General features: G+C 38.8%; 1 protein-coding gene across 1 annotated transcript in view; it reads right to left on the bottom strand.

Moving 5' to 3' along the window:
• The window catches only part of DCDC2 (doublecortin domain containing 2), a 52679-nt gene extending 30713 nt beyond the window's left edge, over nt 1–21966 (bottom strand). Inside the window, exons 1-5 of the mRNA XM_058816485.1 lie at nt 21674–21966; nt 17261–17312; nt 9297–9314; nt 4659–4735; nt 4408–4539 (exon numbers count right to left, since the gene is read on the bottom strand). Of these exons, the coding sequence (XP_058672468.1) occupies nt 4408–4539; nt 4659–4735; nt 9297–9314; nt 17261–17312; nt 21674–21966 (572 nt within the window). The remainder of the gene's footprint in view (nt 1–4407; nt 4540–4658; nt 4736–9296; nt 9315–17260; nt 17313–21673) is intronic.
• Between the last annotated feature and the right edge of the window lie 1959 nt (nt 21967–23925).

Below are 23925 nucleotides of genomic sequence, written 5' to 3'. Positions count from 1 at the left end.
AAACAAAAAACAAAAAAAAAAAAAAAAAAAAAAAAAAAAAAACAAAAAACAAAAAAAATAACCAAAAAAAACCAAAAAAAGCAGAACAAACCTCCAAGGAAAACAGCAAAATAACTACTTAAATCACAGCTTATATAAAACTAACGAAGAATGAAGTGCTGTAATAGAGGAAATACATAATTTCTGGAAAGAAATAAATTTCTTTGTATTTCTAAGGTCTTCAATACCTTTTCCCTGTTATTTTGGAAGGAATCTATTGCATGAGTTACTGCCCCCTCTCCTACCAAGTTCCACCTTCTATGTGTGTTCAAGGAACTATGCAGTAACCTGGGAAGAACAGGGAATTCATGACTGAAAAGTCCTGTCCACCTAACACAAACCCTGCCAATTGCATTGCATTTATATTGTTACATTGTGTAGATCAGAAGGTTGGAACCTGACAGGAACAACAGGAATTACAGCACTATATTAAAACAAGAAGCCATGTATCCTGGGCACATACCAATAATGACTATGTCTATTACAGCAGGTGGATTTTTACCATGACTTCTTTTTGAGAAGAAAGGAATGCATCAGGGACTGCTGGAGGGAATTTATTTCCTAGTCAAATTTGTGATTTTATTTTAGCACAGTCAAAACAGTGAGTAAGGAGGAACATTCAATAATAAATTAGCTCTTTCCTACAAAGCATGGTTCAAAATTCAACAATATTTATATTTAATTTAAAAGTCAGCAATAACAACTTTCATTAAAGTCTTAACTGCAGAAATGTTGAATGGCTATCTTAACTACCCTTCTAGAGGCCTTCTAGCTATACTAGAGCTATACTTTGTACAAATTTATAGTCATAATTTTCAACACAATGCAAGGAGATGTAAAAAAATACACACAACCATACTATGAACATTTGAAGAAGAGTATCAGGAGGCTACCTTGAATAAACCCTTGACTTATAATGTGCAAAAATTTTCAGTTTAAAGAACTTTTAAAACTGATACATGTGGCGGCATAACCTTGAATAAATGCAGAAGAAACTAATGTATTTTACTGAACCAGGAATCACAGAATATCTGAGGTTGAACAAGATGTCTGGGGACCACCCAGTCCAATCAGGCCTTGCAGAGTAAGAGCAACTAGAGTAGGTTGTTCAGAACTGTCTCTAGGTATGTTTGAACACCTGCAAGTATGGAGACTCCAATGCCTCTCTAGGAAACATGTTCCAATATATGATGACCATTACTGTAAGTTCTTTTTCTTCTGTTCAAGTGAAATTTCCTTCTCTCATTTTGTGCCCATTGCCTCTTGTCCTATCACTGCGCACCACTGAGAAAAGCCTGGCTCTGTCTTCTTCACTCATTCCTACCAGGTATATACACAAATTTAAAAGATCCCCCTGAGCCTTCTCTTCCTCAGGCTGCAGAGTCCCAGCTCTCCTCACACTACAGGCATCTTCAAGCCCTTCCTCTCTGTGGCCCTTTGCTGCACTTGTTCCTGCATGTCCATGTCTTTCTTGTATTACCCTCATAAAAGTACCCTAATTTTTTGTGTGTCTCCTGCCACATGGGAACACGTTTCCAAGTGCAAACACTGAAAATTTTGAAAGGTGAAATTGCAGCTATTTTAAATCGAGATCACATTGCTGCTTCCTTGAGAAGAGGTATGCTAACTCTGGAGCACCTCGTTTGTGTTACTCATATTTATTTCACAGCACAAACGTTCTACAGGCACGCCAGCAATTCAAAGAGCAATTTATGTTTCACTACCACTGAGTCAACATCAGTTGCACACAAACAATGAAAATAAAACAAGCTATCAGAAAATCAGCAGGAAGCCTATTTCTGAATTAATCTCACTGTGTTCTGCTAGATTGCACTTCACTTTGGGAACTCAGGGGAAAAACCAGCAAATCAGTGTACCACAGCTTAAGAATTGTTTATATATTTGTATGAGGCTACAGATATAGAGGGGTACATACAAAATAATGGGGTTTTTTGTTCCTGATGTTTCATTTTGCTTGTGTTTTAATGTTATATTTAAAGTGCACAAGTTGTTTGTTTAAAATAACTCAAAAAATGTTACAGATTACTTGGCAATCTTTAATTGCATTTCTCACCCTGAAAATTATAATCACAATAGCAAAATCAAACACAATCAGTCTCTGAAGATGAAAGTGAAATCAAAAACGTATTTTTTAAAAATGGATCTTCAAACAAATAACTAACTAAATGGACTTAACAAGCACACACAAGTTTTGTGACACAAATTTCTGAAGCTACTTGTTTACAATTTTGGAATTTTGAAGCCATAATTTTCACCCACCCACTTTGCCACAACCATTCACAAACCAGCTAGGCTCTCTCTGGCTTGTACTATGTACCAAAAATGGTCACTTCTTCTGAGGATGAACTAAGTTTGCCTTGTGAGATGTCAGTGGACTTCCACTTTCCGTCCTGAATCCAAGGTAAAAAGTGACAGCCAAAAGAAAGCAAGCATACAGGCTGAGAAAGGGAGACAGCAAAGACACAATTTCTGGGACAATATCCCCAAATTCCCAGCTGCTGATGCACCCAGTACCTGCCCATCAGATTGCTGCACCCCCTCCCCATCAACAATCTGACAAGCAGAAAAGCTGCTTTCCCATCATCCCCCCTCTCATATTTCATGCTTGCATCTCTATTCTGATCAGGGTGATCAATAATTTCTTTTTTAAAAAGCCCCATGTGAAACTGTGAGACTTGGTAGCTTTTTAAGTCTTTTAATAACATAGGAAAGAAAAAGCTGCCCTGTTTATAATGCAGGTTCTTGTAAATCCACTTATGCTTCTTTAATGAGAAATTACATCTTCCCAGCATCAGTGGTCTTACCAGATTTCCCCAAATGCTAACATAGTTTCAGTAAACCCCAGCAAGTAATGTGTAACTTACTAGAGAACTATGATCACTTTACTAATGGATTTAATATGTATTTCTAATATTTTAAAGAAAAGAAAATGAAAACTGAGTTAAAACCAGCAAGGGGAGAACATTAAATAATTTAAAATGTCATGTACATTATCTTATTTTTGAAGGATTAAAGATGTGCACTGAAGGGAACTTCACAAAAGGAATGTTAGTTATATATTGAATGCTTTCATGTACAACATTCAGTTTCACCAGAGAGACACCAAGTAATGAAAATAAAATATGAAAGATTTTTAAATGGCTAAACAACCTGAGAGCAGAAAGAATTGGTATGTTGTAAATGTTTTTTCTCGCTTTGTTCGCTTCTGAATTACACTAGTGGAGAAACAGACCCAGAAAGCTTCAACACATGCAGATTTACTTTACTGCAAGTGAAAGTCATAAGCAGCCAGTTAATAGGAGCAAAGAAGTTCAGGGCTGAGAGAAAAAACTTGATGAGAGCTAATATTCAACAGCATTACCTTAACGTTCTCTCACCCTTATCAAACGGGAAAGCAAGCAGAAGAACTAAAAGACTACCTTATCTGCACTGTTTTGAGAAAGATTTTGCAAGCTTAGCCTCAGACATTGCATAGGCTGTGAAGAATGATTTTCCACAAAAGGTCCTTTCCCGCCTGATGAAGAGATTTCTGTTATGTGCTCTGCATGGGGCCACACTGGAACGTTTGTAATTTGCTTGCACACCTTGAGAGCACACTTAAACTGCAATGTTTCTCACAGATATCACATCTATCATTTTGCTCTAAAACTTACAAAAACTACCAAATGCCATTTTAGGTAACTTATTTTACACTGTAAAAGCCTTAAGGGACTGAAACCTACCTATCCAAGAGGTCACCTCCTATTCCTTGGATACCTCAACAACTCAGACCAGCTGAGGTACTGGAACTGGCAAACCCCAACAACAACTTTGGCCTTGGTTTTTATTAAGAGGCTGAATATGAAGCACATCCTAATCTTGCCCCAGGTATGCAAACCCCAGAGAATCTATAATATTCTCCTTGAAATTGTTTGCCCCAATGAATTTAAAGAACTATCAAAATTGAAAAGTAACACACATTGTGTATCCCACATTCCAAACATCTTCACCAACTTTAGCATGCTCATTTATTTCATTATGACACATAACTTATTTATTAGTACTAAATGTGTTGCAATATCATTGTATTATTACTGGCCTGCTAATTAAATAAATTAATAAATATTAATTTTAAAATAACAGTTCAAGCAAATTGCAGTTATTCTTTTTTTAAATAGCAGTAGAAATGAAATGTGAAGGTTACTTAGAGTCAACATATTTCCACTTTGTGGCCTTCTGATGCATTTTAATTTTCTTACAGTGAAACTTCCCATAAAATAGGAATGACCCATTATATCTACTTATGGAGTTTTAGAAACATATCTAGGCATATAAAATGTATCTAGCAAATATTTGGCTTCCTTATACCTGTGAACAGCTCCACTTCTGAGAGGAACTTTTCCTGTTGCCATTTCAAGAATATGGTCCCAGTGATTCAGTGTTTTCCTGGGAATGAGGAGGCGCACTGCAGGGCTAATAAGGTCTCCATTAGCAATCAGGCTGAAATAAAGCAAAGTAAAATAACTTGGAGGAGCATTTTAAACAAAGCTCCCCTGAAGTGAACACGGTACCACCACCACCCCTGAAATGGCAATCCACTAAGTGAAAATTCTACTTACAAAATAGTGTAGGGCTCCTGGAGAGGCTTGCGAAACCGTGCTGACACAGTGATCCTACTGTGAGTAACTGGCTTGACCTGCAAGAACAAAAGAAGAATTAGTCCTCATAGTCAGAAAAAGTTTACCCTGACCACCATCAGCAAGTGGGACAGCATGTCTATAAAGAATGCATTTTATTCCATTCCAGCTTCACCTTCTACATAGCACACATAATTACTGCTGCAGGTTTATGTGTGTGCCCAGTGACAACTACAGCACAGCACACCACAGTGCACCATGGCACAACACATGGTTGGCACTGAGGAGACAGAATTGTATGGACATCTCTGGTGTTCTACAGACCCAAAGAAATACTCCCAAATGCTGTTCTTGCTGTCTTAGTCTTTATTGATTATAACCATGGTGCAGGCAATTTAATTATCTCCTCTTTTTAACAATAAATGACATTGCTAGATCCCTTTGCTATTATAATAACTACTTTTGGTCTTGTATAGGCCTTTAATCCAAATCCATCAGTAATTTATAAAGATTCCTGAATACTTTGCTCATTTTAGAGCAATGACTCAAAAGTGAGGTGAACTGCAGGTTTTAGCCTTCAGAATAATACACAGGCTACTTAATTCCTAGAATTATGCCCTATACTCTTTTGAACGGACACTGCATTGAGATCAACATTAATGTTGTTATTCTGAACAGAAAGTTAAGAAAAAGAAAAGGATAAAGCCTTTCAAAAATCAGGAAGATTTATTTTTAATTCTTCATAATTAGCAAATCAAAATAAGGTGTTAAATCCAAACAAACATTCAAAAGTTATAGTACACGCATTTACAAGTTCACTACATTTCTAAAAAAAATACCATAGAAACTTAAAGGATTAAATAGCTGGTGTGCAGAGAGACATGCTTTCAAATAGATGCACAAAGTTTATTTAAACTGGCAATTTTCCAGTCACCATGTAAAGCAGTCTAATGACACAGTATGTTGCAGTTTTATCACACTCTGTGCTAACTTAACCAGTGTTTCTCATTTAATTTGTGGGAAATGGTCTGAACTCCAGGGCTTTTAGTCTTTGCTTGGATTTTCACACAAACACATTTAATAATTACTAGAATGCTTTCCAGATCTTTCTTGGGCATACACTGAAAAGAAAGGTGCTCAACCTAGTAGATATTCCCAATGGGCTAAAAATTATTATTAAAATAATGAAATCTGACTTCCCACATGGGTCAAAGAATGTCACACAGCAAATTCTACACCAGGCACGTAAATTCTGGAGGTGAGACAGCAAACTTAGGAGAAAGGGAACCAACAAAACAAAAGCAATAATGGCACTCCTTAGTGTACAACCATTTCAAGTGAAATACAGCAACAGGTGAATCTGTGGAACAAAATCTGTTTTCAATGTCTGCTGGAAAAGAAGCATATTTATTCTGAATTCAACTCACTTCAGCTTGCTGTGTTTTTCAAAGGCCCTTGTGAGCTGCGTAGCCCTCTCAAACATTCATGTTTTGAGAGACTCAGAGAACATAAAAGCCCACAGTGGTTATGGATGGAGAAAGGCAGAATCAACCTTTGCAGAGCTCCACAGACTAAAAAGACTAAACAGAAGCAACCAGACCCAGAAGGGCATGGTGATTTGAAAGTCAGTGCAAAGGGATATTTTGGCCAGAGACATCTGCAAGAGGACAGACAGCAAGGAAGATGTTACTACTGCATTGTGCCAGCATTGCTTGCAGACCAGACTAGGAAGCAGACTCCTGGCATGGCTGGGGACCTTCCCTTTAAGCAAGAAATTCACAAGTCATGTGCATTTACTCAGACCTATTTTGTAGAGGCATGTTTGTTTTGGCCTCATTCAAAGAGAAATTTCGTACTAGACTGTAAATGCACTAATGCCTAAGGTAATTGCAGTTCACAGTCTTGCTGTCAATTCCAGTGTGATCTGAATCAGGTGAAAGATTCACACCTACTACTACAGGCTTGGAAAGAGAGTAAGAGGTTGCTATCATACACCTCATTAGGGGAGGCAAAGACATTTCTTGAGAAGTGCAAAGTAACTTAGGAGCTCAACCATGCTTGCAGAAACATTAGAAGAATATTTTTCAGAGCATAGCTGGTTATTTATGTCACCAAAGTTTGAAATGAAAATTTACTGGAAAAAAATGAAAATAAACGTTAAACTGCAGCATCTGAAAACATTTCTATTGCTGCTGTCAGCCATTAAAGGGTTGTTTTCTCAGCGTAAGCTATCTAATAATGAGTTTCAGCTTTTTTCAGGGGGAAAAAAGTAACTTTCTAAATGTTATGCAACTGGAGGCTAAGACAATACTGATTTATTTCCATAGCATCAGGTCCTAATGTTTAGGCTCCAACACAAAATGGGTGTTACTAAACCTTGGATGCCCTTACACCTTTCTTTATAGCTGGTAGATTGCCAGGATAATCCCCTATAAAATATCCAATACATAAATAGTAAAATTCTAAATCACTTTGTCTAAAAGTTGATTTCACATCCATTCCTGATGCTCACTTCGGCTACTTAAGCTCTCCCACAGTCTCTCCACACAGTCCATCAAATTAAATTCTCTGATGTAGTCTGCAGCATTCAGGTTCCAGTGCTCCACACTTCACTGGAACAGTTAGAAGGCATTCACTAAGCATAAAGAAGCCCTTTAGGATAGCCCTAGGTGTATCCTATTACTTGGTTGCTCCTGCAGGCTGATGAAACCATTAATTTTGGTGTAGGCTCCTCAGAAGGCATCAAGTGATTGCACATAGCACAGTCACCAGACCCTGGAGAACACAATAACCTGGCAGATGTTACGAGCCCATTTATTATTTGAAGGATTGTATTTCTGCCCCTGGTAGGTACTGAAGCATCAACTTGGAAGTTTGTATTTTGAGTTGCTCTCTGAAGATCATTAGTATTTCTGGCAGTCTTCTGCCCCTTACAAGTTTAGGCTTGTTATTAAACAAACAAACTGCAGGGGATTATAACATGGGACCAGCTTGGGCCAAGACTAAATATTTGTCTGTTCTACCTAAGCATGGCCTAAACTGGAACAAAATACAAACTTGCACTATTTACCTAAGCCTGTTTAAATCAATGTACCTTCTGTATTTAAAAAAAATGAAGATAATATGTTAGTGCAATAATACGTGTGATAAAGTGAAACTACAAATATCAGTGCAAGGATGTATGCTCTGAAGTCATATTTTATAAAGATCACACTACACTGTGATTTAAAAAGGAAAAAAAAAAGGTAAGAAAAAACCCACTAGTTCCTACACTATACAAGTTTCTTTTCATTAATCTGACTGTTCTGTTTGTAGAGTTTAGGATAACTTCTGTTTGATCAATGTTAAACTATTTATGGTCATGAAAAGCACAGCACCTAACTTCAAAACACAGAAGTATACATTAATAAAAGACCAAGTGCCCAGCCACAGTAAATCAATTTATTTCCTTTGAGGTATATGGAGTTCCACGAAACCATGCCAGTGGAAGAACTGGTCCAGGGGTTAATTAAAGAATACATAGTTCTGCTCCTATTATGTTTGTAGGAGGCACCACATTGTTGCAGCGTCTGGAATATCCTGGCCCCTCCGGCACTGCAGAGTTACATATTAACAACAAAGTGGTCCTGGGTGAAAGTTTGTGCTTACATTAAGAGACCAGCATCACTAGCCCCCTAACCCCTTTATTTTCTTTTCATTTCACCAGCCACATTCTCTGATGATGTACATCAGCACTTTCCTATTTACGTCAGCAACTGCAAGCAGATTTACATTAATCAGTGGTCTGACCCCATTATGATTTTATCTTTAAATTTTGTACATTTTCAGTTTGTTTGAAAAGACTCATTTAAGGGCAGCTTCCATTTCCTACTGACAAACATTGCCAACAATTCATAATTTGTGATGAGATACTTATCTGAGCACACAGCACAAAGCAGCACAAAGTGTCCAGGAGAGGAAGGAGGAACTCAGAGAAAACTTTATGTAAGCTGGAAGCAATCAATCCAATGACAATTTGCAAGGCAACAAGAGTTACACAGTTGGAAATACACCACGAGATCACAGACACTCAAAACCACTATAATTTTTGTTTTTCTATTCTTTAAACAAAAGATATTTCATACAGAGCCTCTTACAGCAGAATGGATTTTCCTTACTTGAGAGAGGAGTTACCATCTGTGAAATGGCTTTGCAAAGCACCTTGTAAAGTCTGGGGAAAACAAAACAACTAAACTCAGCACAGCTTAGGCTCTGGGAATGGGAATCACTGTGTTGGAGAACTCTGTAAACACTTGAATCTCAGAACACTTTTTACAAAGTCTCTTGGGAATCCAGCTTTCCTCGTTGGTCATAACGCCCTGGGGTTGAACGTGTGATTAGCTCTGAGTGTCTCCTAACAGCCTTTTTGTAAATACAAACACACAGCACATCAGCATCCAACTGAAGCCAGGTAATAAAATACATGCTCTCACAGCTGTTTGTTTTAAAAACATCCTCTATATTTTTCACTTTTATGCTAAACATAGCTATTTGCTAAATATTTACAAAAATTTAACAAATACAAACACAACACTTAAGAAACACATACAACACATTGTGCAATCTACTTTTGGTACTTACATCTTCCAGTGTTGACTGCTGGAAAAAAAACAAAAACAAAGCTAAATGATCAGCAGCCAAACCATTACCTCAGGCATACTTCCATATTTTTATAGGAAAACCATTTTGAATTAGCCTGTGCATATCCACAAGTACATTTGAATATAATATGTGTGTATGCATAAATATATACACACTTTAATGCAATTTTAATTTTAAAACTTCTTTTATGTTTATGTTCAGCTCACTACATGAAAACAAATTACAACAGTAAGTTTTATAAAGCCATTTCAGCACAGGAAAGATCTGTTTCATAGATACATTACATTTTTTAACAGGCATTTTTATACACAACGACAAAAGATGCAGAGTCAAACTCATTAAATAACTAAACCTATTCCTAGTGTTCCTTTTTAGAACACTAGGAATGGGTTTGCTTATGCAAACTTTCTAACTCCAAGAAGTATGAGATTGGGAAAGAATGTCACACATATGGCATTAAATGGAAATCATCATTGAGAATGGCTATTCATGTAAGGACTCTGAGCAATGCACACATTGGTTTGAAGTATACAGATAAAAATTAATGGTTTTCACTTCTTGCTTCAGACACATGCTAACCAGTAAAAGATAATAAACATTAATCTCTAACATGAAGATGTATCAAAATTAAGTTTATTTGTTTTGGTTGGTGTGAACTTATTTGCTGATCCCCACACATAGAGTTTTTGCTTCTATGAATGCTGCACTATACCTCTCAACACTTATTATAAAAATGTAGACTGGAAAGTGGGACAGACTCTGAAAACTACCCAATCTCCTCTTGGCTACTTGGGACTTGCAAGAGGCACATGACACTTCACAGAGTCAACCCTTGTATATAAGAAAAGGATGCAGTTAATGAATTAGTATTTTAACTGGCCTCTAGCACACCAGTCTACATACTCAGTTTCTAAAGAGATGATTTTTATGCACTTGAGGAGAGGTTCAAATAGAAATGTGCTGTTCTTATCATCACTTTTCCTTTCAGTGGTCATTAAATAATTAGACATATGCTAAATACAGGCATCTGGCAGCACTTTCACAGTGCTGCCATGAATACATGCACCAGTTACTCATAGCTAAGAAATGGCATCACTATTGCCTTTCCTTACCAGAAATGTCCCCCCATCAAAGGGGCAATTAAACAGCTGCATGATTTGCAGGATAGCATGTATTTACAAAGCCACACTGGACAGCAACAAAGCAAGAGTCAAAAAATGTAATGTGTCTGAAGCAGATGCTCTGTGCCCATTTGATTTGTGCAGGCTGAAAAGCTGGCCTTTCTTATGGCTACCAATGTAGTCCTGGGTGCTATGAACATCTCAGTCATTACTCACGTCACTTTATAACTAACCTTTCAAAGCTTTAAATATTTCAACACAGTGTCACATTCCAAATTTATCAGCTCATGCAATGAGCCATGGCCTTGCCAGTTTGTTACAATGGCCTGTTTGTTAATCAATGTGCCCAGGAAAATTGAGAACAAATATTTACATCTCCCTGAGGTAGAACTGGGGTCAAAAGAACCAAAACCCCACTGATACACACCATCACCGCCGAGTGATGTAAAAGAAAGGAATGTTCAAGGTTCAGTGATCAAAACCAAACTAGAACAATAAGTTTTCTAAAGCTATTACAACACAGGAAACATGTTATCTTTTTCATAGAAACTTGACTTTTTTTAATGGACTTTTTTTACACGTTGACTCAAGTTTCAGAGTCAAACTCACTGAGGTGTTTTGCTAGTACAAAACCATTTCAGTCATCCTATGCAGTAGCTAACCTGGATAATCCACACTTCCCGGGCTACTTTGCATTGCTAGATGGTGCTCTGGATAGTACAAACCAGCCTTGAGCCAGAAACTACAAACCTTTCTACTGCTGTGGATATAAAGCAACACTCAAACTGCACACAAACTTCTCAGCACATATAAAACCAGGATGAGCTGGAAATGAGCTATTCCACAGCAGACAGTTGTGTAGTGACCAAGGGAGCCTTCTAGGCTGCAAAGCTCCTACAAAATTCCCAGAGTGTTTAAAGCCAACCCATTCATCTCCAAGGAAAATTGCCCTCCTTTTCAGGCACAGTAAATGAAATGGAGTTTGTATTCACTGTACATCTCACCTCAGCTATTTAAGCTCTGGGGGGAAAAAAAAACTCAGTCTGGATCTGGCATGACTTTGGGACATTGGACCAGTGGCCAAATATTCAGCTGGGACAAGTCAAACAATGGCATGGCCTTATCTGCCCAGAACACAGCCTATGCAATGCTCCAAAATAGATGACATCTGCATTACCTCTGGATCCCAACAATAGCTCCCACTTCTTCTCTGAGTTGCATGATGCTGTACTCACACTGCTTACAACACACACAATGATGGCATCAATAAGAGAGTTTATTCAAGCAAAATAGATCCTGATATTAATTTGTGACTCTGACATGATAGTGATGATTCTGGCTGGTCTTGCTTCTCACATTTTGTCTTTTCCCCATATTATTTAGACTAATTAAATCAAAAGTTCAGGTCCTTCTGATGAGTTTTTATGGCTCATCAGAAGGACCTGAAGCTAGGAACAGTCAAATAACTGAAGAACAAAATAAAACCCACGCAAAAAATCTTTGTTTTTTTCTTCACCATTTTTAATAAAAGGTGAAAGCTGTTAATGTTTCAAGTAAGTCAATTTAATATACAGCAACAAATTATTAATGAGACTAACACATGCCTCATTAAAAGCTTCACTATTGGCACCTCCTCACTTGCTCCTGGCCTCCTGACAGGCCAGGAAGACTGGCTACTCAACTAAACAAGGCAGGTCTTAATCAAGGAAGAGAATAACTTTCAAGTTAAGTTTCAGATCAAACTCAATACAGACCATAGAATTCTCCAGTAGCATGAACCAAAGTCTTTCTGCTACTCAAAAATTCAATAAATCCATTTGTAAGCAAGCTGCTAGTCAAAATACTTGAAACCGCACAGTTCAGGTAATATAAAAGTATATAAAGAGAAGTTTTATTCATTCATAGTCCAAATAAGGAAGAAAAGGGCACAGCTTATCTTCTAACTGGATGTCTGGGCAGTTCTGCTCTAATTCCTCCTGGTACTGGGCTGTGAACACTCAGGAAGGGTATTTGTTTTGTATGCCTTGTTGTGCTAATTATGTTACCAGGATACTAAATACCAAACAATGGCATATCACATTTAACCATTAAAGATGTTGCTAAGGAGATTAAAGATATATATCACATTTTTTTAAACTTCACATTTTAATAGTCTTATTCCTTAAAATACACTTACAGCAGAATTATTAATTAATTTAGCATGAGGAAATAAAAAAAATTCTTGCCCAGTCTGTGATGCCAGCAGTAGAAGAAATCAAATGGGTCAAATATGGATTAGCAAGAGGGTTTAGAGAATTGGAAGAGACCTTCAAGATCATCGAGTCCAACCCATGCCCTAACACCTCAATTAAACCATGGCACTGAGTGCCACATCCAGTCTTTTTTTAAACACATCCAGGGATGGTGACTCCACCACTTCCCCGGGCAGACCATTCCAGAACTTTATCACTCTTTCCATAAAAATCTTTTGCCTAATATCCAATCTATAACCTATAGTTTTGCATTGTGGCAAAGGAATATGAAGTGAACCTTTATACATGACTTGTTACCAGCAAAACAGTATTTTGTGTTTAGCAATTTTGGGTAGCACAAATAATGTTTGAGTTTTTTTAATCCTTAGGAAAGAATCTGGAAAGAATATCTTATGTAGTTACATTGTTTTGACATCAAAAGGCTATAATTTGCACAGCCTGGGATAATTTTTAGTATCTATTTAGTCCCCTTTACAAAACTATCTTTTGTACAGAGAAAATATCCAACAGTCATTTCTAAGTGACAGTTAGATGTTAAAGTGAATCAAGATCCCAATAATTGAAAAATGACAAGATTTTCCTTATGATTAAACATGTATGTTGTCAAACATGATAAACAGTAGTTTTAAAATAAAAAATAATTATAACTACTGTGATTTTTCATGAGAAGGTACTTGAAAATGAATGACTCATGTCAAGTTAGATACAAGGTATATCCAGCATGAACAGACCAAAATAATTTGTGAAACCAAGACAACATCATAGACTTCCAAAATGTATTTTTTGCAGATAAGTGCAATCATACTACTGCTGAGAGATGAGTGGTGACTTTGTCAAGCAGCAAAGGAAGAGGAAAAACAATTGCCATAAATGATACTAGAATAATTTTAATTTTGAAACATGGGGGAACAGAGGGAAATGCAGGATTTGCAAGTCTTCAAAATAATTTTATAGCATCATCTTAAATGCTTTTGGGGAAAATTTTACTGCTAAGTTCATATCTACCAAGTCTCAACCATTGTATTTTCTACCTCACACTCCCCCGTCATGGTGCTTGTCTCTTCTCTCAGCACTGGACAACAGGGACCAGGACCTGTCCCAGGATCTCACCAAGAATGCAGTGGCCACTACTACACTGAGATTTGCCAATCTGCTATGCCTGGTCCACAAGACCCCCCAGCAGCTGCTGAGGGATGGGCTGCACCTGGAGACCACTGGTAGAAGACATTCTGCCAGTCACATTTTCACTGTGCAGTCACACTTCATCACAGGCACAAACACGTTCTGTGAAGCTCCCTAGAAAGCAAAAGCACTTTACTCTATGTCCTAGCCCATGTCTGTGTCTTCCAGAATGTGACCAATGTGAGAACTGATAGGCACTGGATCAGAAAAAGAAATTTAAAATTATAAAAATGTTTAAACATTCACTCAAGTCCTTGTGATTAGTAAGTGTTTTCACTGGGAGAGATGTTCTGGAGGTGTTACAGATACAAATATGCAGGTCATACATGTAGGATAGCTTTGAGGAATCTTTACTAATCCTCTGAAGAATCATTCATAAAAACATTGATTATTCCATTCAACAAATACTCCTATAAATGTGACCACACCTAAACCAAATTATAAAACAAGAAGTTGCAATCAAAAAAGGAGTTATAGAACAATAAAATAAGGTAAAACAGTGAAAAAGTAATTGGGAAAACTGGGAAAATGTGACATAGTTGTGTCAGAGCTGCCCACACAATCACATTGTCCTAGAAGTTCAGGAGAAAAAGTGAAGCGCAGACAAAAAAATGCAATTTTCTTACTACCTAAGATCAGCCAAGGGCAAGGGTATCAACAGTAGACTAGCTTACTGCAGGCCTGCTATGGCCTTCTGATAACAGATGCTGTTTCATACAGACAGTATAACCTTCCTTTTTTCTCTGAGCTGCAAGAGACTGGTTCTTCAATATCAAAATACTTCTGCTTTTCTTGGGTACCTGTAATTCTTTGCTGTTACACTATCACAGGGCAAAGTTTATTTACTGCAGCATGTTCAAAGAGTAGCTGATCAGAAGAAGTCAAAGAAGAAAGGAGGCTCCAGCTGAACATATTTTTATGAAGCAAAGAGAGTTTAAAATAAACAGCTGCCTACAGGATTTGCAAATATGAAAGCTCAGTTGATTCTTCTTCAGCTTGCCCATTGCCAATGGCAAGTAAAATTCATCTTTTGAGTGCAGAGAAAGAGACCATTTAGATCAAACAGTGCCTAGAGAAATACAAATGTTCAGACTTTCCCCATATAACTGGAAAATAACATTCGGTACCTTTTAAAAACAATTAAGCTTATAATAAACAACTGGTAACTCTGTTGGTCTGTATTTTCCCAAGAGATCAATTGTTAGATTCCTCAAGCACATCATTTAACGTGCATTTGGACTTGCACATCAGCTTTGGTACAAAAGGGATCTCTCTTGAAAAACAAGAAGCTCAGCTGCCAAAAGAAGTGAGGGATGGAAACACACCTGAGAAAGGGTTTGCGACAAAGCTTTAGCTTGGGTCAGGATGAAATCTTTTTACTATTTTGCCTACCAGTAACACAACCATTAAAATTTTGAGATGTTTTATTACAGCATGATGGCTCTGCCAGAGGATTTACACCATATCTTGAACATAATTTTTTTTTTTTGCTTAATTCTAGTTTGACACACATTTTCTAGTTTGCAGATTTAAAGTAATGGAGATGTTGCCTTGCAAGAACATTAAAGTGCTCCCAAAAGCAGATGTCAAGCATTTGGCAGTTTAACTAACACAAAAGGAACACAGATGCATACAAATACACAGTGTACAGCTGCTGCATAAAGTTTTCTTCATTTTGACTCCCTGAACACTAACCAGAGTCAGATATTTGCAATTGTTTTAGTGGACAAAATGCCAAATTACACGTGCTTGAAGCAATCAGATTTTATACCCTTGTAGTTAAGCATGATAGAAATAGTGCTGCCTCTCTTGGTCCTACAACAAATCTAGGGTTTTGATTTCTAAGTGAACATCTGAAAAAAAAAGTAACTTGGGGCTTGCTGCCTCATATAATTTTAAAAACTAATTTGGGCATTAAAACTTCTGTTACTAGTCCCCTGAAAGTTCACTCCCACTATGAAATTCTTAGGGCATAAAGACAACTGTGTTATTCATAAGGCCAGATAAAAATTTGTAGACTACCAATATGTTTCATCTCATTTTTATGACTCCTCTCCCCAAATAAATCAATCATGTTTAAGTTAAATTCAGCACAGGGATTTAAGCTCTCCACAGGGAGACAGTGGAGATTGCAAACATAAGTCAAATATGAAGAAGAAAGCTGAGATAATGGAGGGTTTTATACTGGATTACTTCAAAGCCCCAAGACATGGCTGAAAGTGTTAAGATAATATACAATGAACACTGATACCAGACAAAATAATAAAAGCCCATTTTATCAAACATGCAACTGTAAGTAAAAAAAACCTCACAACTTCTACAACTACTTCTACAACTGCACGGACTTTCCGTCAATATCAATATCAAAAATCTTCTAAGGATTTCCAGCAAAATAATCAGCCTTAAAACCAGCCTTTAAAAAGCAAGGCTGTAGTTGTACTGATAAGTATCAACTAAGAATAAATTTACAGGGTAGCTGTAGCAGCAGCCTATCAAATCTTCAACTTGAATTTGATCTTCCTGTTCAGTGAGCCCATTCAAAAAAATACAGGTGACAAGTTATGCTAAATTAAAAAAGTGCTGTATTGAGTATCTTCTGAATAAGAAGTATCTGAGTATCACACTAAAGGCCATTAGAGCAATTTTGAGGATCTTCTAGTGTCCTACTGTCTGAAGATACCTGCTTACAAATCATGAATTGCTGCAAATGTGGCCCAAGGGCACAAGGCAAAAGAATTTGACAAACAAGTAGGCTGATGCTTCTTGTGAGGCACAAGCTGGAACACAAATGTTTGTTGGGAGTCACTGCTACCTCCACACACAATGAAACAGTAAAAATAATGCAGAGCCACACATCTCACACAAATCGTCATGATGCTTTTTGAAGTTTGCAGTTATCTCCTCCAACTACAGCATAAGCACTGGTGAAGAAAACAACTGAGCTTGGCAAATTATGGACTAGAACTAGTTAAAAGTTTACACTGGCATTTTTTCAAACAAAAATGTCTCTTCTTCAGAGGAAATACCAAATTTTGAAGAAAATTTCCTGGTCCAAAACTCCCAAAATTCTCATTCCTACAATTTTTTCTGCAAGTACAAATCTCCCTTAGGTTTATGACCAGATTCAAGGAAGAAAACAAGGGATCTTTTTTATTACTGACTTTTTAGCTGGATGTGGCAATTTAGAAAGCTGAGCAGAAGACAGTCAATATATCATGCTCAGAGAAACCAGAGTAATAAGCACTGAAGAAATATGTGCAGAATGGTAGATAACTGTATTATTATAAAATTAAATAGAATAAATGTATATTAAAAAATCAGGTTTGAATTCAGATCTGTCACTAACATAAACTTCAGGCTTATTTCTTCAGTATTGCAGCCATCCTACCTCATTATTGACTTCAGCAGGTTTTTTCTTTATTTCTCCAATGTCCAAATAGCTGTAGAAAGAGAACAACTTGATTATTTACAGGATCATCTAAATTAAACAATACCGATATTCTACACTTTTTTTCACACATGAAGGTTTTAAAACTTGTTATGCTTCAAAATAACAGAAAAAGTAAATAATTATTAATATTAACTAACACTTAATACAAATCTTCAGGCTAGCCCTCTGGGCTAATATAAAAGACAGGGGAGAACCAACCACCTACCTTCAAGTCACTGGTGATTAGAACAGACCATCAATAACCCCCTTGTCAGAAAGAAGCTCATATACAGCTGTGAGTGGATCAATAATTCTCAGCACAGTGTCACCTTACCAGAGTTTTCAAAGTCATCATCTTGCCTCTTAGTTTCTCACAGTAAGTCTCTGATAGATTGAAGGCTTGCCTGCACACTCAGGGCATCAGCTAAAGTTTAAAAGGATCTATACCATTTGGGTTTCAATAGAATGTGGACACATCTAAACACTTGTTTCTCATGGCTGGATGAACCAATAATAGCGTCATAATTATTTTATGGATAAAACACATGCCTCAACTGGACAAGCAAACAAAATACATCTATTTAGACAATATTATGTTCTCCTTGTGATGTTCCCTGATCTCACTTCCAGTGGGAAGGTGCTTTACCAGGAGTTTCAGACTAGAAGACCTTATTTGAGAAGTCAGGTACACCTAAAGCCAAGCAGGAGTGCAAGTTCACCATAACACCTCAGATCTCACAACATCTGCAGCCCTACAGTAATATCATTCTCTGTAGTTAATGGCTGGGGTTAGATTCATTTGCCAGAAGAAACATTCCTGCTTGGCCAAATTTAAGAATTCATGGGACTTGAATGAAGGTGCAAAAGCAGGAAAAAAAAAAACAAAGAAAAAACATCCTCCTTTCTTTGAAGGAATAGCAATCATTTATCAGGGTACACAGAATGGTCACAAGGATTTGAAGACTTCCTTGTGAGGGGACAGTAAGACACAGCAAAACTGCCTGGCCATGCTTGAAAGCGCATGCCAATGCTTTGAAAAAGGTAAGTGTAACAATATAGGATAACATTTTTACAAGCCTCATGTTTAGAAACAAATAATAATAACAACTGTTCCAAGCTCTCGGTAGAAAAAGGAACGAGTTCTCTGTAGACCAAAACCAAGAAATCTCACAGCCTTCAAGACTGAAAAGAGGTAAGTGCCTCAGGCAAAATGGTTCCAATATCTGCTGACTGTGATTCTTCTTTTCAAAGCACCTGTGAATTACTTCACCAAAAACTAAGAAAAGTGACAAAGCAAAGCAAATATCAAGTCAAAGGCTTAAATTCACTGTGCAGATGTCTGGACATTCATTCTTCAAATTTCAAGGGCCTGCAAATCTGAAAAGTTCTACATAAGAGCAAAGGCTGTTTTGTTTTTGTTTTTGGTTTTGGTTTGGTTTTTTTTTTTTTTTTTTTTTTTGGATAATGACAAACCCCCCCCTCCCAAAAAAAAAAAAAAAAAAAACCAAAAAAAAAAAAAACACACACACACACACAAAAAAACCCCTCAGACCAAAAATTTTACCAATTTATTTTCCCTTACTAAGAAAGCAGAAATGCTCCCAACCCATGGCTAGCCAAGCCAGCACTGAAATTACAGCATTATTTAGAAATACATAGCTGGAAAGAGGACAATCTACCATTGATGAATGAGCATAAATACAAGTACATGGGCAAAGGAAGGGAGATGGAGGAGTAGCATGCTGGAAAAAAGCTAAAAATCGAAACCAGCTCTAGCATAGACAGTCTTCTTTCAGAGAGCTGGGGAAGAACTCCACAGGGGTGCAGCCTATGTGTGCATTCTCACTCACCACTGCAACAACTCCAATATACCAACAACACACCTCACCACATATACAGCAAAAATGGGTGTGAAAACTTAGGACACCGTTTAATGACAAAACAAGCTTGAAAACTTGTTATACGTTGCAAAAATTACCAACATTGACTAAAATTTCTCCATTGAAGAAAATTCCTACATTTTTTTCTAAAATCAGAATTTCTAAATACTAATTTTTTTTTTTTTTTTTTTTTTTTTTTTTTTTTTTTTTTATTCAGCAGTTTATCTAGAATATATGCCCTCAGAACTATCAACCTCAAAATGTTAAGAGGCAGGGTTTGGCTCATGTGCTGAAGGTGAGTGCAATTTATTCTTGAATTCACCGTGAACAAGAAAGAAAGAAAGAAAGAGATTCACTTCTTAGCGTAAGGCATCCGAGAAGAAACAAATGCACTGCTTGAAGCTGTACAGTGACACTTTCAACTTCTGCTACTCCTTGGATACTTTCTCCATTACACTCCCACAGCTCCCACACATCAGTGCAACAAGCCTCCATTTCAAAGTTCAGCCCTGCAGAGTCTGTCATAGCAATTAATATGACCAATAAGAATCACTGGGGGAAAATAAATAGATTTTTTTTTTTAATCAAACTTCTTGCTGCCATCAGATCCCTTAAGGCAGATGCTTTGGTCTGTCACACTGTAACTGTCTACCTGTGACACATTACACAAAAATACACATTTTTCTTTAATTCCTTCACTTCCTTTCAGAAAACTGTTCCTTCTAATTAACCCTTCCTCTCCTCTGACTTTTCTGTCTAAGGTGTCTCCCTAATTACCATTCTGTCTACAACCCAATTAAGAACAACTTCAACATTAAGCCCTTCATCTTCTTTTTAATGCTCATAAAAGCACTGCCAACATTTCCAGCACTGTGTAAACAAATACTAATAAGTGAACAACTCCAATTCTGAGTGCAGAAATGGAAGGGATCTCAAGTCATCCCATTTATCCTCTCTACGGCACAGGACTAGGACATAATATCAAGGGATATATAACACAGCCTGGTTTTACCCAGTCCCTTAGGTTAGCTTTTCCTTTCTTTCAGTATTATCTTTATTGGCCTTAAATAACTAGATACCTTGTTGTATGTTGCAATCATAAAAGTCTGAAAAAGTCTCACCATAAAACTCTGACCCATATAGTGTGGCCTGACCAAAAGAAATACTTCTCCCCACACAAATCCAGAGTGCTCAATTCTCTAAACAGTGCATGCTAATGCCAAACACTTACTTATTTGTAGCCTATCAACACAAAACACATTTAGGGAGGTGTAACATGATGTGCTGATAACAATTTTAAGCCATCCACAGAATCACAGGATTTAATATGAAAAAGTAATGGTAGATATCTCTTAGAGTTGAGCACTTCTCATTTGACACAGAAGAGAGTAAGTACTATTGGAAAAGGGCTTATATTTAGCCTGTCATACATCTTTCTCTCTGGCTTTCCTACTGAAGTGCAAGAAGCTTCAATAAATCTTTAGAAGCAGCCAGTGACAGAAATGGTGAGGGTGATGATAGAGATCCTGTTCATTACACAGAGAGTTTTGTCCTGAAACATAATAAGCCACTAATGAGCTCTCCTGAAAAATATAATGTCCTCAACTCTACAGAACCAAGATGAGGAAGACACTGTAAAGGTGGTAGTTGATGATATGAATTCTCAAACATCTCTGGAAAGGGGACGTTAATTTTGAGATTCATTTCCATAAATTCCACTGTAGAAAAAATGCCCACAAAGACAAAGCAAATGATAGCATGGTCAATTGAGACCATGACATTCACTGACAGAATTAAGAACAATTACTGATCACATGCAGAGCCACTCTGGAAACACACCTAAAAGCCCAGACCTCCTTCACATTATTCTCTCAGTGACTCACTAGAAAACAGACAAACTGGCAGCTTAATTCTTGGGGTCCAGACAGGAAAAAGAATGTACATGGTCATCTTTTAAATAACAGGAGAAACATTAAAAGGCTATACATGTACCCAAAATGAACAGAAGTGATGGAGACACAGATAACTGGGTAGAATACTTTAGAATTTTAAAAAAATAAACAAGAAAGGAAGGATTGGGTATTGAATTCCCAAGCTCATCAACTTCATGGCAGGACTGTCAACACTCCACCTTTTACTGCTTTCACCACGTTACCCCTGAGCACAAATACGGATACTGGCCTTTCAGCTAAGCACAGACATCGCAACAACATGTCATTCCCGCATGTCCTTCGGGTTCAGGGGCTGTTTCTCCTTTTCTACCGTCTTGTCAAGGAGTTGTCACTGTGTGACTCATGGTACGAATACCCTTTCTGGGGCTCGCCTCTAAAGATCTTTTTCTTTTGCCCTGTGTCACAGCTTCCAAGTTCTCTTTCCACAATGACTAATAAATAAAAGGGACAGGGTGAGGGGTCGTCTGAAGCACTGCCACCGTGCCAAACCCCAGATGCTGATACTCATTTCTGTATAAATCTTACATTCAGCCACTCACTTGAGCTTCTTGAAGGCCTCCCTGCCACCAGCCACGTACTGCTCCCCGCTCTGGAGCTCGTCCAGCTGCCGGACACGATGCCCACCCCGGGGGGTATAGATGTTCCGCACCGCTCCAAAGGGCGCCTGCACCCCGCCCGTCACCTCTTTCAGGAACACATCGAAGTTGGACACTTTTTTCTCGTGGATGACAATGCGGCGCCCCGGGAAGAAGGGGTCCCCGTTGCGATACACCAGCACGCTCTTCACGCTCGGCTGCGAGAGCCACGATGCCTTTGTGCCAGGGCTGGCCATGCTGCTGGCTCCGTGCGCCCTGCGCCGCCCGCACCTGTGCGCTCGGGAGCGCTCCTGCCGGGGAACCCCTCTGGCCCTGACGCCGCCCACACGGGCACACGGGCACACCTCCCGGGAGCGACCGCGGCCCGCCGGGGCCTGGCACGGCCCTGCGCAGCCTGTACACAGCGGCTCCTCCCCGGCAACCAGCGCCGTGCTCTGGGCGCCGGGTGTGGGAAACGCCAAGCCAGGCGGAGCACTCGGGTGTTCCCGAGCCGGGACACGGGCTACCGGGGACCGAGCCTCGGGCCCCTTCATCCTCCGGCTCTGCCATGACGGGAAGCCCGGCCGCCCGGCTTTCCTCGGGAAACTTGACCCCGTGTGCTCGGCCTCCCCGCCCGGCTGCCAGGCGGGAGGCTGCCGGGACCCTGCCCGGCCCGCAGCCCCCGGGGAAGGAGGGAGAGGGGCGGCATGCCCAGAGGAGGCAGAGGGGCCCGCGGGGGCAGAGGGAACGGGATCCGAACGAGGGAGGCAGGGAAATCCCCGCTCTGCCTCCTCCTGCCCGACCGCCGCCCGTTCCCACAAGGGCCCGGCCGGCGGCCGAGCTGCCCTGGAGGCGCAGCGCCCTCGCCGCGCTCCGGCACACCCTAGGGACAAGAAGCCGTAAAACCTGAGAGAAAGTAAAACAGAAGCGCCTTCAATTCAAATGTAATTCCTTTAATCAACCTCTTTCCCCCGCCGATAGCCTCGAGTCTAAAAATGCACTAGACCTTCCTACCTGAATTTTTGTAGTGTACAGTAATGATTGTCTTTACTAATGGGTCTTTTACACGCGAGATGGAAAGAATTTTCTTTCCTTTTATCTTAGCTCCTTTGATGGGAAAATTACCCCCCTGCTGTGAGTTACAAAAGAGCAGTTAACCATTACAAAAAGAGCAATTTCAGGGTGAGGGCAGTCAAACATGCTACTGTTATTGGTTAACAGCTAATGTTCCCCACTCGCTGCGGGTCTCTTTCTGACTAATAACGGGGAGAAGCAAGCATTTACCATCCTCGAAGTAATGCCGTTTAACATTGAACTACTGCAGCCTGAAAGGAAATTTTTGTTATTAAAGATATGCTTTTGAGTAAAAACCAAAAATGTTGATGACCCTCACACTGCTCTGCATTCAAGTAGTGATATGTCAGCTATCTGCTATTTTATACCAGATTCTACCACATTCAGTAATCTTAGGTCTAGTTAGTAGTCATACAACATCTTTGACATAGGAGTAAGACACTCAATATTTTATTGGTGCACCCATTTTGATACTTCAAAATACTGGTCTTTACCTATGGCCACACTAGTTGCAATCACTTTATGGATTGCAATAAAATATCCCTTAACTGGTACCAGAGCACTGCTAGCCTCAAAGCAGCCTAAAATTGGTGGACAAAATCTTTGTTTTCCATCTCACCTAAGTACAATGACTGACCAAAAGCTAAGAAAAGGTCCATAATAGCAGTGCCTTGAACCATGACAATTTGTTCCTCCTAGCTTTTCCAAGGTCTGACCTTTTATTCCCACTATTGTTTCACCTTGTATGCAATCTCCTATCGCATTCTCAACAGCAAGGAGTCAAGCTGCTGAACCCACTGACATGAGTAAGATAAATACAGAGACACATAATCTCTTTATGATGGAGCAACATCAGACCTCTCATCTTACATGAGGTTGGTGCATGACATGAAGTCTGTCAGGATCCCCTGAGGTCACACAAGGAGCATAACGTACTGTAATGTTGGGGAATGTGATGAGAGCAGAGCCATGGCGCAGTGTAACATCAAACAGGGGCACTTTTTGTGCACCAGAATGCTGTGAGGTCTCTGCCATTTCAGAACCAGGAAAGATTTTGCAGCTTGTTACAGGGCCTTGCCAGCTATGCTCAGTGATAGCAAAACATGAAGTTATGAAGACAGAAATGTGCTAGTGCTGAAGAA

The sequence above is a fragment of the Ammospiza caudacuta genome, chromosome 1 (assembly GCF_027887145.1).
Source record: "Ammospiza caudacuta isolate bAmmCau1 chromosome 1, bAmmCau1.pri, whole genome shotgun sequence".
Taxonomy (NCBI): Eukaryota; Metazoa; Chordata; class Aves; order Passeriformes; family Passerellidae; genus Ammospiza; species Ammospiza caudacuta.
The sequence above is the reverse complement of the archived record's forward strand: the minus strand, read 5'-3'. Positions and strand labels throughout refer to the sequence as shown.